The sequence below is a fragment of the Equus quagga genome, chromosome 15, assembly GCF_021613505.1.
Source record: "Equus quagga isolate Etosha38 chromosome 15, UCLA_HA_Equagga_1.0, whole genome shotgun sequence".
NCBI lineage: Eukaryota > Metazoa > Chordata > Mammalia > Perissodactyla > Equidae > Equus > Equus quagga.
In genome coordinates, this window is record NC_060281.1 from 77,619,288 (window position 1) to 77,632,574 (window position 13,287).

Consider the following 13,287-nt stretch of genomic DNA (forward strand, 5'->3'; position numbering starts at 1 on the left):
GGACAAAGAACGGGAGATGCTTGGAGAAGAGATGAGGAGAGGGCATGGTGAGGGGTCAAGGTGAGGGAGTGCCATCTTTCAAGGTGCCTCGTGAAGGACAGTATCTCAGAAGACCAGGGCTTCATACAAAACTCCAGCTGGTGCCATTAGGACCAAGATGAAGAAGTCTGGGAATCATCGGTCCTTGTTCCCTTTGGGAGCTGCTACCCTGAGGGGCTTGACCCTCAGAGGCAGCTAATAAAGAAACACCCAGAAAACTGCAGGTGGCAAAAGCACCGTGTCATTCCTCATCTTCTGCCAAAGACGTCCAGAATGAATGAGTTGCAGAAGCTGTCTGCGACTCACTCTTTTGGCGGCTTTCTGCAGCTGCCTGGCCCCCAGGGAGATGGCTACGACCTGGGACAATGGATGCCCTGAATATCAACGCCGGAGTCCGGCGGTGTAACAATCGCTCAGCCAGTGTGCGTTCTGCTCATGAGCGAGCACAGCTCGCTGGTGATCAAGAGGCATCCTTGCAGCTAGGCTGTCCCACACAACACAATCCCCCAGCTGGGCGAGGGCGCGGAGAGGAAACTTGAACAAGTTCAAGTCCCAACTCGATGAGCGAGCAGGTTTCAGGCAAGACCGTGTTGCGATTTCATTCCGCAGCACTGCGAAATGGTGATTCAGGATGAGTACGAATGCCACTTCCCTCCTGACCTGGGACCTTGGCTCAGTTACTTAATCTCTCAGCCCCAGTCTCTTCATCTGTAAGATGCAGATAATCATAGTACCTACCTTATAGAGGATTGTGAAACTTAAATGAAATAATAGAAGTAAATTGCTTTGCCTGAATGGACGAGGCCTGGAACAATGTCAACGCACAATAAATGCCAATTGCTATTATTGTCATTTTCATCATTGTTACAAGCTATTCCACCACATAAAGTACAGCAATAGCTCCCAAAGATACCCTGCATCAGGACTCAGTGCTCTAAGCACCAGCCTCTGTGCTAGGAAATTTACACGCATTCCTCATTTTGTCCCTTCTACATCCTTGCTGGGTAGAAACAGGCGCAGGGGGTTTGGTGACTTGCCCAATGACATGTCAGCAACCACTCATTTGCTATAAACCCAAAATCACTTCCACCAGCCAGTAAGGAATGAGGATGCACAACTACTCCTTCCATCTAAATGGTATTTTTTCATTCTGAACTGAGATCAGAGATACCCTACAACAAGCCACAAGCACACAGCTTGTTGGACCAAAAATGGTCCATGGGTGGAAGGCATCCAATCAGACGTCTCGGGAGCAACATGGCACGCTTGAACGGAACACGGAAAAAATGCAGGAAGGATGGAGAGCTAAGTCCACTGCTCGCTCCCTCTCTGGGAAGCATCCTGAGTCAGCATCTTCCACGCTGAGCAGCACAGTCTGATATCTTGTGCTTTGTGAATGGCTAACCTTAGAGACAGGTTCCTTCGTAAACTGGGGCTCCTAGCACCCCCTGCTCTCCCCGGCTCATCACCCCCAGACCAGGGAAGTGGGGTAAGTCCCAAGGGGGCGAAGTCCTTCTCACAGCCCATCCAAGGTGTCTAGGCACCCTGAGGGTCCAGGGCTCGGCCATTATACAGCTAGATGCGCCTAATGCTGTCTCCAGGCATTAGTGTCAGGGCTAACAAGATATGTATCACCAGCCTTCACAGTGCAGCCCGGGCCAGAGCTGACAGTGACAAACGGGCAGACAGACTCAGCCCGGCAGGGACGCAGCCTCAGGGACTCCCTCAGCAGGGTCAGGGTGAGGAGGGCTGGCACCGGGTCCCAGAGGCAGGAAGTTCTCTCCTGAAACTCACAGTGGTGAGAGGACGCGATTATTACAAACAAGGGGGAACCAGCATCCGGCAGCTGTGTTCTCCCAACAGCCCTGCCGGAGTCTCCCAAACCAGCATCCGAAGCACGGCAAAAGAAGTGCCCAGGAAAAGCTCACTGGGTGAGGCTTGGAATCTCAGAGTCTCTAAGCTCTGGAATGGACCCCCATGGAGTCTTTTATTGTACAGTTGGGGAAACTGAGACCCAGGTAAAGAAAGGAACTCGCTTCACCGAAGAGACAAAGTGTAGGCAGGACTGGATCTGGATACAAAACCTACAACATGGGCAAGATCACTCACCGTTCCGAGCCTCAGTTTCCTTACATGTAAAATGGGAATAATAATGCCAGCCTCAAAGATTGTGGTGTCTTAAGTGGGACAAGTCAGGGACAAAGGTCACACAGCAGTTGGTGGCAACACTGAGACTCTGGCAGAGAGCTTCTCATGTCCTAATCTGAAGCCTGTCTCACCAGGCTGCCCCTGTCTCTGCTATTTGTTAGGATCAATGGAAATGGGACTGGTCCATGGGGTCCCAGCTAATATTTGGGTTACACGCTCATTCTCCCATTGAGACTCAAACGCTAACTTTTTCCTCCCTGGGAGATCAAAGGGTGATCTCTTTGCACACAAAGACCAGGACTGTCCAGAGAGGCAGTTGTGCTTTTCTTATTGCCAGGAGCTGATTTTAATTAAGGACTTTGCTCCTGCCTGCAGACAAGTAGAGAAGGAAGCCTCCCATCTCAGATGGAGACCAGGGCAGGGACGAAAAGCTGGGAGCCATGGGGAATCCTCACAAAACTCTTCGGCAGGAGAACAGGCGGCTATGTGTGCAAGTCCGTGGTTTTCATGCAGGCTGGAGATGTTTCTGCTCTGGCCAGAACTACAGTGCAGAGCTGTGGTCCAAGCCCCAGGGGTGGCCATGCCGACATTCACTCAGAGGATGGAAATGCCCAAAGACAGATGGCGGTTGGAGGCAGCCACCCAGCATCCTGCCAAGGTAAATTCCAGCTCCGTCAGGGCCATGGGGAAGTGGCGGTGAACTGGAAGGCATTTAGCCACAGCCCTCAAATTAACCAAGAAGCCGGAGGATGTGAATGCAACTAGGGAAAAGGGGCTAATAAACACCATAATGACAGCTACCATTTATTAAGCACTTCCTGTGTGCCAGGCACTGTGCAGACGACTTCGACATCTATGAGCTTAGCTAATCCTTGCAACCACCTATGAGGTGAATCTATTGTTAGCCCATTTTACAGATGAGGAAACTGAGGCTCAGAGAGACTCAACTTGCTCAAGGTCAGCCACACTGCTCCAAAGAAACAGAGCTGGGCCTGGAACCCAAGCTTCTCCCTCCAGGGCCATGACATGCTGCTGCCATCACCCATGTGATATGTCACCACCGCTTTCCCTGGTCTGGTCTCACCCAGCCACCCCCTGACTGCCACGCAGTCCATGTCATGGAGCATTCTTGCTCTCTCTGACAGCAATTTCTCTGGACAAATTAATACTCTGGGCTTCTGATGTTGACGTGTGTCATGAGTGCTATTTTAGTTTGCTCGCTTCAGCGCCTGCACCCCGGGGGAACGAGAGCCAGGCTCTGGAACTCCTAACTGACGTCCACATGGGTCTCTCGTGGTTCTAGATCCTCAGCTGATTCCTGCAGCGGATGCCTGATACACATTTGGGGACTGTCAACTGAATGCACCGTGCTGCCCCAGGCCAGCCGTCCAGTTGGGCTAAGGCAGAGCTTCTGAACCCAACAGTCTTGAAACTGGACACACGGGTTGAATGTTATATGTGCAATTTTCCAGGGAGGCAATTAATAGATTTCACGAAATTCTAAAGGGTCCATGGACTCCACAAGAACAGTTCAAAAACCCTCATTTCTCATTTAGAGAAAGGCATCCTGCTGGATATTTCAGGGATCTTGGTTAGCAAATCATAAGTGATGGTTAAGCTTGTATACTCTGGAGCTAGAAAGAACCAGATTCAAATTCTGGCTCAACGACTCGACAGCTGTGTGACCTGGCCAAGCTCTTTAATGTCCCTGAGCCTCAGTTCCTCATCTATCCAATGGGAATAATCAGACTGTTGCAAGAACTAAATGAGACCACGCGTGTGGGTGACCAGCATGTACCGGTGCTCAGGGAACATTACGTATCACGTCCCAGAGCCGCGACAGGACGTGGCCACGCTGAGGCTGTACGAAGGGCCAGGGATTAAGTCCCCCACATTCCAGCAACCTCTCCTCCTTTCGAGGCCATAAATGTTCTTGTCTTGGCTGGAGGACTGGTTTTGTTCAGGGGCTCCCCTCTGACCAGTCTTTTCAGCAAAACCGCCCTCTGGGCAGAGAAGATTAAACGCCTTCTGACACCTCAGGCCCTGATCACCGGAAAGTTCTATTTCCACTCTGAGTAATAACCACTTTGTCTCTGGCAGAAATTCGTGGGAGCAGAATGTAAACCACCCCAGGCCACGCTCAGCCCAGCTTGAACCCACATACATCTTTGAGATGCAAAGGTTACGTGTGTTGACCTGAGCGGGGGAAAAAAATTACAGAATTTAATCACAGATGCCTTATCCACAGCAACCAAGAAAAGTCCTGTGACTGGGCAGCTGAGAAGCCAGGGAGAGAAAAGGCTGTTTCCTTGCATGCGGCGGCGTGTGCATGCCTGCTTCCCTCTTCCCTCCGTACACCTGCAGGCAAACACAGTAGGAATGCGGGACCAATGACAGCTGCCCGTCAACCTCCGAAGCGCCAATTGCACCCCCCTTTCTCGGAAACCATCCAAAGGGGCGGTAGAGGCGCAGGTGAGAGGCGCTGGCACAAGGCGTCCAGTGAGCGTTTCACAAGCATTTTCACAAGAGAAAGAAAACAGAGCGTGCACCTGGGGGAGGCGCCGGCAGGTGCAGCAGCCCAGGTGGGGGCGGGCTGACTTACTTGCGGAGAAGTTGGCCTCGGTGTGAACCGGAGGGGTGGAGGGCAGGAAAGGCGCATGGCCCACAAAGAAGGAGCGGAGGGAGCGCTCGGACAGGAGTGGGGAGCGCTGCTGCGAAGGGATGTTCTCGCAGCTGCCCACGCTGCTGTGGATCTTGAGGTTCAAGGGTTTGCTTTTCTTCTTGGCTCTGAAAGGGAGACAGAAAAAGAGGAAATGTATCCATAGACACACAAAATGAGAGCAGGGAGACCCAAGCTCCTTCACCTGGCGGCCCATGGCCCTTCCCCACCTTGATCGGGCCCTGCCGCCCTCTCCATTCCCCTCTCGCTGAGCTCCAGCCACATCCTCTGCCCCATCTCTCTCCTCCAACCCTTCGTTTATGCTGTCCCCACTGACTGGAATACCTTCCCCTTCTTTGCCGGCTTAATCCCCATCTGTGTTTTAATCCCCATGTGTGTTTATGACTGGGCTCTGGTGTCTTCTCCTCCAGGAAGCCTTCCCTGATATTCCCTCTTCCCTCCTAGCCTGGGTTGGATGCTCCCTCTCAGTTCTCCTAAAATATTCTGTATATCTCTCCGTGGCTGCACTTTCTATTTTTCCAAATTTGTTCTTTTAGTTTTTGTCTCCCAAGAGGATTGTGGGTCTTTGAGGGCAGTGACCCCATATTGTTTCTCTGTCCTTGGCAACTAGTACAAAGCCTGGCACACAGTAGGTGCTCGTTAAAGGCTTCTTAAGTGACCAATCTGGATTAAGACTGGCATTTATCACAGTGCACGCTAATGCTCTATCTTCCACACTTGACTGTGGGCTCCTTGAAGACAGGAACTTGTGGTTTTCGTTCTTAGAGCTCTCAACCCCTAGCTCGGCACCAGCTGAATAGAATGAACCTCTGGAGCTGGTTTTGAAACATTTCTCCCCTTCCCAAGATGCTTACGGGATCAGTTTAAAAGAGTTTGGTTTAACATTGCGTGGAAAACTAACCTCAGCGCTCTCCTCCCCACCTCCCTCCAGAGCCCCAGTGAGGGCTGGCTGGGGGTTAGGTGCCCTCTGGTGGTCAAAGCGAACCCTCCTTGCAAGTTTTCACAGTTCTGGATGTAGCGCCCAGAAAGGTGCGTTAATTTAAGACTGGAGGCCTCCCACAGGAGCAGCCTAAAAGGCATGCTCTCCAGGAGGCCTGCTTCTCATCAGCTTTCTGGAGTCCAAGTGTGCCTGGGCTGACAGCCCTGCTTGCTGTCTCCCAGGAGCCGGTGGCGAGGCCGGGGAGGGTGCTCCCTGCTATGGCACACACAATGGCTGGCTCTCCCTGCCTGTGGTTGGAGCAGAGAGGGGAGCAAGGAGGGAGAGGCATTTCATTCCACACACATTTCCAATGGTGGAGATTCAAAGAGGCATCTACACTGAGGCAGTGTAATTTAGGAGTTAAACTCGCAGGCTTTGGGGTCAGGGAGACAGGGCCTGGGGCCTGACTGTGACCTCAGGAAAGCGATCTTGCCTCTTTGTGCCTCAGTTTCATCACCTGGACAATGGGGAAAATAACAGCACCCACCTAAGAAGGATATGGTGCCAATTCTATGAGATCACCTGCTTGGCACAGAGCCTCGCACAGAACGAGGGGTCTATGACCAGGTTAAGTGGGTGGCTATATAGCATGGAAAGACCCTTGAAGAAGCCAAAAATTGAAGCCAACCTGTGTTTTTCATCTTAAACATCCAGCAACTCTCTAATCTCACTACTACCTTTGGCGGATGAAGAGGATGCATTCAAACCCTCTGGCAGTAAATACCATTATCATCTTTAAAACATGGATGGGAGCCTTGAGACACTGGGCCACCAAGTGACACGGCCAGATCCCTTGTACAAGGAGAACCAAGTCTAACCCAGCACAAGTTTAACAGTAGCTCAAGGACTGCAGAGAGTCATTTTGCTTTACCAACTCTTGGCCACAGATGGAGCAGAGAAGGCGTATATATAAATAAACATTAGTTAGACAGATGGATAGATTAAAAGATGGATGGATGGATGGATGGATGGATGGATGGATGGAAGAAAGGGTGAAAAAGTGGAAGGATGAAATGAATGAAGGACAGAGAGGATGGGAAGATGAGGGATGGAAGCATGGATAGAAAGAAAGGAGGATGGGAGGATGAAAGAATGGGAGGACAAATGGATAAAGTGATAGAGAGAATGGGAAGATAAAATAATAGATAAAAGGAATGGAGGAGGATGGGATGATGGACGGAAGGAAGGAAGGAAGGATGGATGGATGGATGGATGGATGGATGGAAGGCAGGAAGGAAGGGTGAAAAGGTCAAAGGATGGAAGGATGATGGATAGATGGATGGAGAGATATAAAGATGTAATGAAGGAAGAGAGGATGGTAGGATGGAAAGATGGATAGACGGAAGGGAGAAAGAGGGCGATAAGAGGAAGAGAAAGTGGAAGGATGAATGGCTATTTGATCAGAGTAGGTGGAAGGAAATCGTATATCGCTTCCTACCCATCAAGGACTTGCCTTTACCATCTGCTCTCACTACCCAGGCACGCTCAGAGGGGAAAACAGACACAAATGACTGTCTGATGACTATGACTGTGTACTAAGATTTAGTGGATATTTTGTAGTATATCCTTCAGATGCAATTAAAAAGAACATCCTCTGCATGATCTTTGCAGGATATTAGATATCTATTACATAAATGTCTTCCTTGGAAATGGGGACAATTCTGGGGAAAGTAGTAAAATTAGGTGGCACGAAACATTGGCAAGGGCAGCTCCATCCTCTGGGGCCGTATCAGCCCCGGGTGGACCATGCTGCTTTCTGGATGGGCAGGCAAGTCAGGGCTCCCTGACACGGTGGGCTGTGCTGACAGCAGCCCCAGAGCCGGGCTGAGGGGAGGCTGCAACCCAACCCAGCTCTGGGGCCACAATCTGTGCTTAGGAAGAAGATGCCCTTGTCTTACCAGGTACAGCAAAGGACTATTGCAGCTTTGGAATCTAGGAAAGTTCTTCCCACCTTCCTGATGCCTAATTTGCATGGAATATCCAAACTAAAAGGATGCTGAGACTCCGTATTCTTCAGATCGGCTCATTACTCTCCATCTCCAGCCCCCCAGTTCTGGTCCAAGCCACCTTCTTGCCTCACCTCAGCTGCTGCTACTGCTGCCTCTTCATTGGACTCCCAACCCCACTTTTTTTTTTTTTTTTTGCTTTATTTTTATATTGAGGTGAAATTTACATAGTATAAAACTAAGCACTCTAAAGTGAACAATTCAGTGGCATTAAGTACATTCACAATATTGTGCAAATACCACTTGTATCCAGTTCCAAAATATTTTCATCACCCCAAAAAGAAACCCTGTACCCATTAAGCCGTTACTCTCCATTCGCCCGCCTCGAGTCCCCGGCAACCATCAACCTGTTTTCCGTCTCCATGGAGTTGCCTATTCTGGGTTCTCCATCTAAATGGAATCGCACAACATGTGAACTTCTGCGTCTGGCTTCTTTTACTGAGCATAATGTTTTTGAGGTTCATCCATGTTGTAGCATGGATCGAAACTACATTCCTTCTTTTCCTCCAGTTTATTGAGATATAATTGACATACGTCACTGTATAAGTTTCAGGTAAACAGCACAATGGTTTGACTCACACATGCTGTGAAATGATTACCACAATAAGCTTAGTTAGCATTCATCATCTCATATAGATACAAGAAAAAGAAAAAACAATTTTTCCCTTGTGGTGAGTACACTTAGGATTTACTCTCTTAACTTTCATATTTATCATACAGCAGGGTTAGCTGTAGCCATCATGTTGTACGTTCATCCCTGTACTTATTTATATTATAACCGGAAGCTTGTACCTTTTGACCACCTTGCTCCAATTCCTGCTCTCCCCACACCCCCGCCTCTGGTAACCACAAATCTGATCTTGTTTTCTATGAGTTTGGTTTTTTAATTTTTTTTAATTCCACATATAAGTGATACCATACAGTATTTGTCTTTCTCTGTCTGACTTATTTCACTTAGCATCATGCCCTCAGGGTCCATCCATGTCATCACAAAAGACAGGATTTCCTCTTTTTTCTTTTCTTCCGAGGAAGATTTGCCCTGAGCTGTGCCAGTCTTCCTCTATTTTGTATGTGGGTTGCCGCCACAGCATGGCCACTGATGAGTGGTGTAGGTCTGTGCCCAGGAACTGAACCTGGGCCACCAAAGTGGAGTGTGCTGAACTTAACCACTCAGCCACGGGGCCAGCCCCATAAGGATTTCCTCATTTTTTATGGCTGAATAATATTCCTGTGTGTGTGTGTGCATGTGTGTAGAGTGTATGTATATGTATACATATGTGTATATATAGTGTATACATATATAATGAATATATTTGTATATATATATCTCACAACTGCTTTATCCATTCATTGGTCAATGGACACAGGTCATTGTCACATCTTGGCTACTGTAAATAATGGTGCTATGAACGTGGAGGTGTAGCTATCTTTTCAAGTTAGTGTTTTCACTTCCTTTGGCTATACATCCAGAAGTGGAATTGCTGGATCATGTGGGGTTCTATTTTTAATTTGGGGGGATCCTCCATGCTGTTTTCCATGGTGGCTGTACTAGTTTACAATCCCACCGACAGTGCAGGGGGTTCCCTTTTCTCCACATCCCGGCCAGCATCTGCTATCTCTTGTCTTTTTGAGGATGGCCATTCTAAGAGGCATGACGTGGTATCTCATCGTGGTTTTGATCTGCATTTCCCTAATGACTAGTGAAGTTGAGCATCTTATCATGGACCTGTTCATTCCTTTTTATGGATGAATAATCTCATCCTGCTTTCGATTCTTTACAGTGTATTCTCACCCAGCAGCCAAAGTGAGGTTTTGAAAAGAATACATTGTATCATATCACCCCCCAGCTTAAAAACTTCCAAAGGTTTCCTATTGTTCTCCCTTCCTGTGGCTTACAAAAGCTTAATAGGACCCTCAGCGGCCCCTCTCCAAATTCTCTTCATACCATCATTACCTTGTCACCCTCTGACTCTAGCCACTCTGGTCATCCTTCTGGTCTTTGACCACACCAAGTTCTCATCTACTTCAGGACCTTTGCACATGCTGTTCCCTCTACCTGGAACACTATTCCCCATTCTGCCTGTTAGTGGAGACTTACTCATCTTTTGGGTATCAATTCCTTAGAGACGCAGTCCTCAACCCTCAGAACTAGTCAGAACTCCAGGTTACACGTACTTCCAGCACCATCTGCTTTTTCTTCAGAGAATGCATCCTAATTAGAATTCTGCACTTACTTACGTGGTTACTGAATGAGTGTCTGCTTCCTCCGTGGCCTGTGCCTGCCACACATGCAGGAAGGGCCTGCATCTCCAGCTCCTAACACAAAGCAGGCACCCCACAGTGGCAAAGCCAAGATGAGAGGCCAGGCTACAGACTCCTACCAAGCCCGCATGCCCCAGCTCAAGCCAAGACATCTTGGCATCCTCCAAAATGGGGGAATTCTAAAGGAATGTGGCTCAATTTCAATCTGCAAGTCAGGAGGGCTGGGTTAGCAGCATCTTCCCACTTAATTCTCAACTATGCACTACTGAGGGCAGAGACACACCTTATTTCTTTTTCCAGCCCCCGGCCACCCTCCGCCTCCATCTGGCAGAAGGTTCTTGATCAACACCCATTTGCCAGCCTGCCTCTTAGAGCCTTCCTCACAAAGATCACTGATAAAAAATAAACAAACAAAAATTAAAAAATAAATCAGTAACAAGGAAAAAAAACAGGTTGCCGAGGGAAGTCCCAAACTAATGTCTTTGCACCATTTCCTCTTCCTCAAGACTGCTGGGCTTTGAGTTAAGCAGAGCCACAGGCTCCCATGGCCTCTTCACCCTCAGCGTCCTCAAGTGTGGGGTTGTGTCCCCTTGAACTCAAAAGCCGTCACCGGGCCAATTCCCTCAGCGTCTCATTAACCGTGTCTGGAGCATCTGGCCTGGCCAAATGGGAGGAAATGACAGGGCTGGGAACAGACAAGATCCTCACCAGTGTGGTTGGAGGACAGGAGCGAGCACGGATTCCTGAGAGCACACCACCCTGTGCGGCCAAGCGCCAATCCAGTTACCATTTCCCAAGACAGGAAAACGTGGCCACTGGGCTTCCATGGGGCTGTGAACACTGTTCCTCCCTCTCCAACAGGGCCTTTTACATCCTTCGCAGTTGGCCTGATCTGATGACCCAAGAGGAGGCCTCCAGGAAAGACCCTTTTCAAAACCAAAGAATAGCACCAGTTCTTCGGTGGGAAGGGGCAGGGAGTATGGACCCTCGCTCAGCGCAGCTGCTCAGAGCCCAGGGAAGAGGAGGTTTGGAAAGCAAGGGCTTGTTAAGTCCAACACCGAGAGGATGTTTAATGAGAATCCGCTCTGCTCCTTGGCCATAGGCCGCAACCTTTATTTCTGGCTCAAGTGCACCCCAAGTGTGGCATCATCAACCGGAGCCCGGGCAAAAACGGGCATGGATGACAGTCCAACAGCATATGCACACCCTGCAGTGTGAGCTGCCTTTCCCCAGGTGTGGAGGAGCCTGCAGTGCTGTTACATGAGACGTGGACGACGTTTTTGTATTTTAATAATTAAAATTTAAAAACTAAACCTTTATATCAAATCCATAATTTCATAGCAATCATTTCCTGGTATACAGCTTTATGGAAAATATACTAAGAAGAAAAGGAGAAGGAGGAAGAAGAAGAAGAAAAAAGGGGAAAAGAGGGAGAAGGAGACGAGGAAGAAGAAAGGAGGAGGTGGAAGAGATGTTAGGTGCAAAAACGTTAAGTAAATTCTAGTATAGGTCCCACCAGAATGGCTAAAACAGAGTTGACAGTACCAAATGTTGACAAGGATATAGAGCAACCAGAATTCTCATCAAATTCTAGTGAGGTTGTACAAAATGTACAACCATTTAAAAAACTATTTGGCAGTATTTACTAAAGCTCAAAGTACCTTCTCACTCAACAATTTCCCCACTGGGTATGTACTCCACCAAAAGGAGTGCCCATGTCCACATAATGCCCCGTGAAGAACGTTCATGGCAATGTCATTCACATGGCCAAACACTGGAACGCTGTCAATGTCCACCAATAATAGAATGGATAAATGAATCCTAGTATACTTGTATGATTGACTACTCCATTGCAACGAGAAAGATGAGATTACTGTTGCACTACAGCATGGCTGAATCTCAAAGACATAGTGTTGGGCAAAGGAAGCCAGCCACAAAAGACCAGATATTGTGTGATTCCATTTACAGGAAGTTTAAGAACAGGCAAAACTAATCTATGATGAGAGAGGCAAGAATGATTTTTGGGGAGCAGGTCATTGACCATAAGGGCACCCAAGAATCTTTCTGGGTGCTAGACATGTCCTCTGTCTTAATTGGGTGGTGGTTACTTGAGTATATTGACATATAAAAATTCATGAAACCGTACACAAAAATTGCACACTTTACTACTGAATGAAAGTTATGCCTTACGAAAACTTTTTTAAAACAATAAGAAAAAAAGACAACAGCCCACTTAAAAAGTGGGCAAGGACTTGAATTGACATTTCTCCAAACAAGATATACAAATGGCTCACAAGCACATGAAAAGATGTTGACCATCATTAGTCATGAGGGAAATGCAAATCAAAACCACCATGAGATACCACCTCCCACCCACTAGGATGGCCATAATCAAGAAATCAGGAAATAACAAGTGTTGAGGGGATGTGGAGCATCTGGAACCCTTGTACATTGCCGGTGGGAATGCAAAATGGCACAGCCACCGCAGAAAACAGTTTGATGGTTCCTCAACAAGTTAAACACAGAATGGATATAGGACCCAGCAATTCCACTCCTGGATAAATACCCCAAAGATCTGAAAACTGGTGCTCAAACAAAAACTGTACATGATATTTATAGCAGCACTACTCGTAATAGCCAAAAGGTGAAAACAACCAAATGTCCATCGATGAATGAATGGATAAACAAATTGTGGTATATCCATACAATGGAATATTATTCAGTATTATAAAGTACTGATTCATGATACAATGTGGATGAACTAAAAAAGGTTAGCTAAGTGAAAAAAAGCACACACACAAAAGGCCACATATTATGATTCCAATTATATGAAATATCCAGAATAGGCAAATCCACAGAGTCAGAAAGCAGATTACTGGTTGCCCAGGCTTGGGGGCAGGAGAGGGATGGGAAGTGACAGCTGAATGGGTCTGAGGTTTTCATTGGGGGTGATGAAAAAGTTCTAGAACTGGATGGTGGTGATAGTTGCACAAGATTATAAATGTACTTAATGCCACTGAAGTGTACATTTAAAAATGGTTAAAATGGTAATTTTTATGTTATGTGTATTTTACTACAATTAGAAAAAATATAATAGTAGTACAGGAACTATAGCTCTTCCTCTTACTAGCTGTGTGACCTTCATCACGTCACATAACCTCTCTGAGCCTCAA

At 47.7% G+C, this 13,287-nt stretch overlaps 1 protein-coding gene across 2 annotated transcripts in view; it reads right to left on the minus strand.

Annotated features, from left to right (window-relative positions):
- KSR2 (kinase suppressor of ras 2) overlaps positions 1 to 13,287 on the minus strand; it is a 383,972-nt gene that overhangs the window by 160,680 nt on the left and 210,005 nt on the right. For both annotated transcript variants that reach the window (XM_046640610.1, XM_046640609.1), the window contains exon 5: positions 4,790 to 4,974. In XM_046640610.1, coding sequence (XP_046496566.1) covers positions 4,790 to 4,974 — 185 coding nt within the window. The remainder of the gene's footprint in view (positions 1 to 4,789; positions 4,975 to 13,287) is intronic.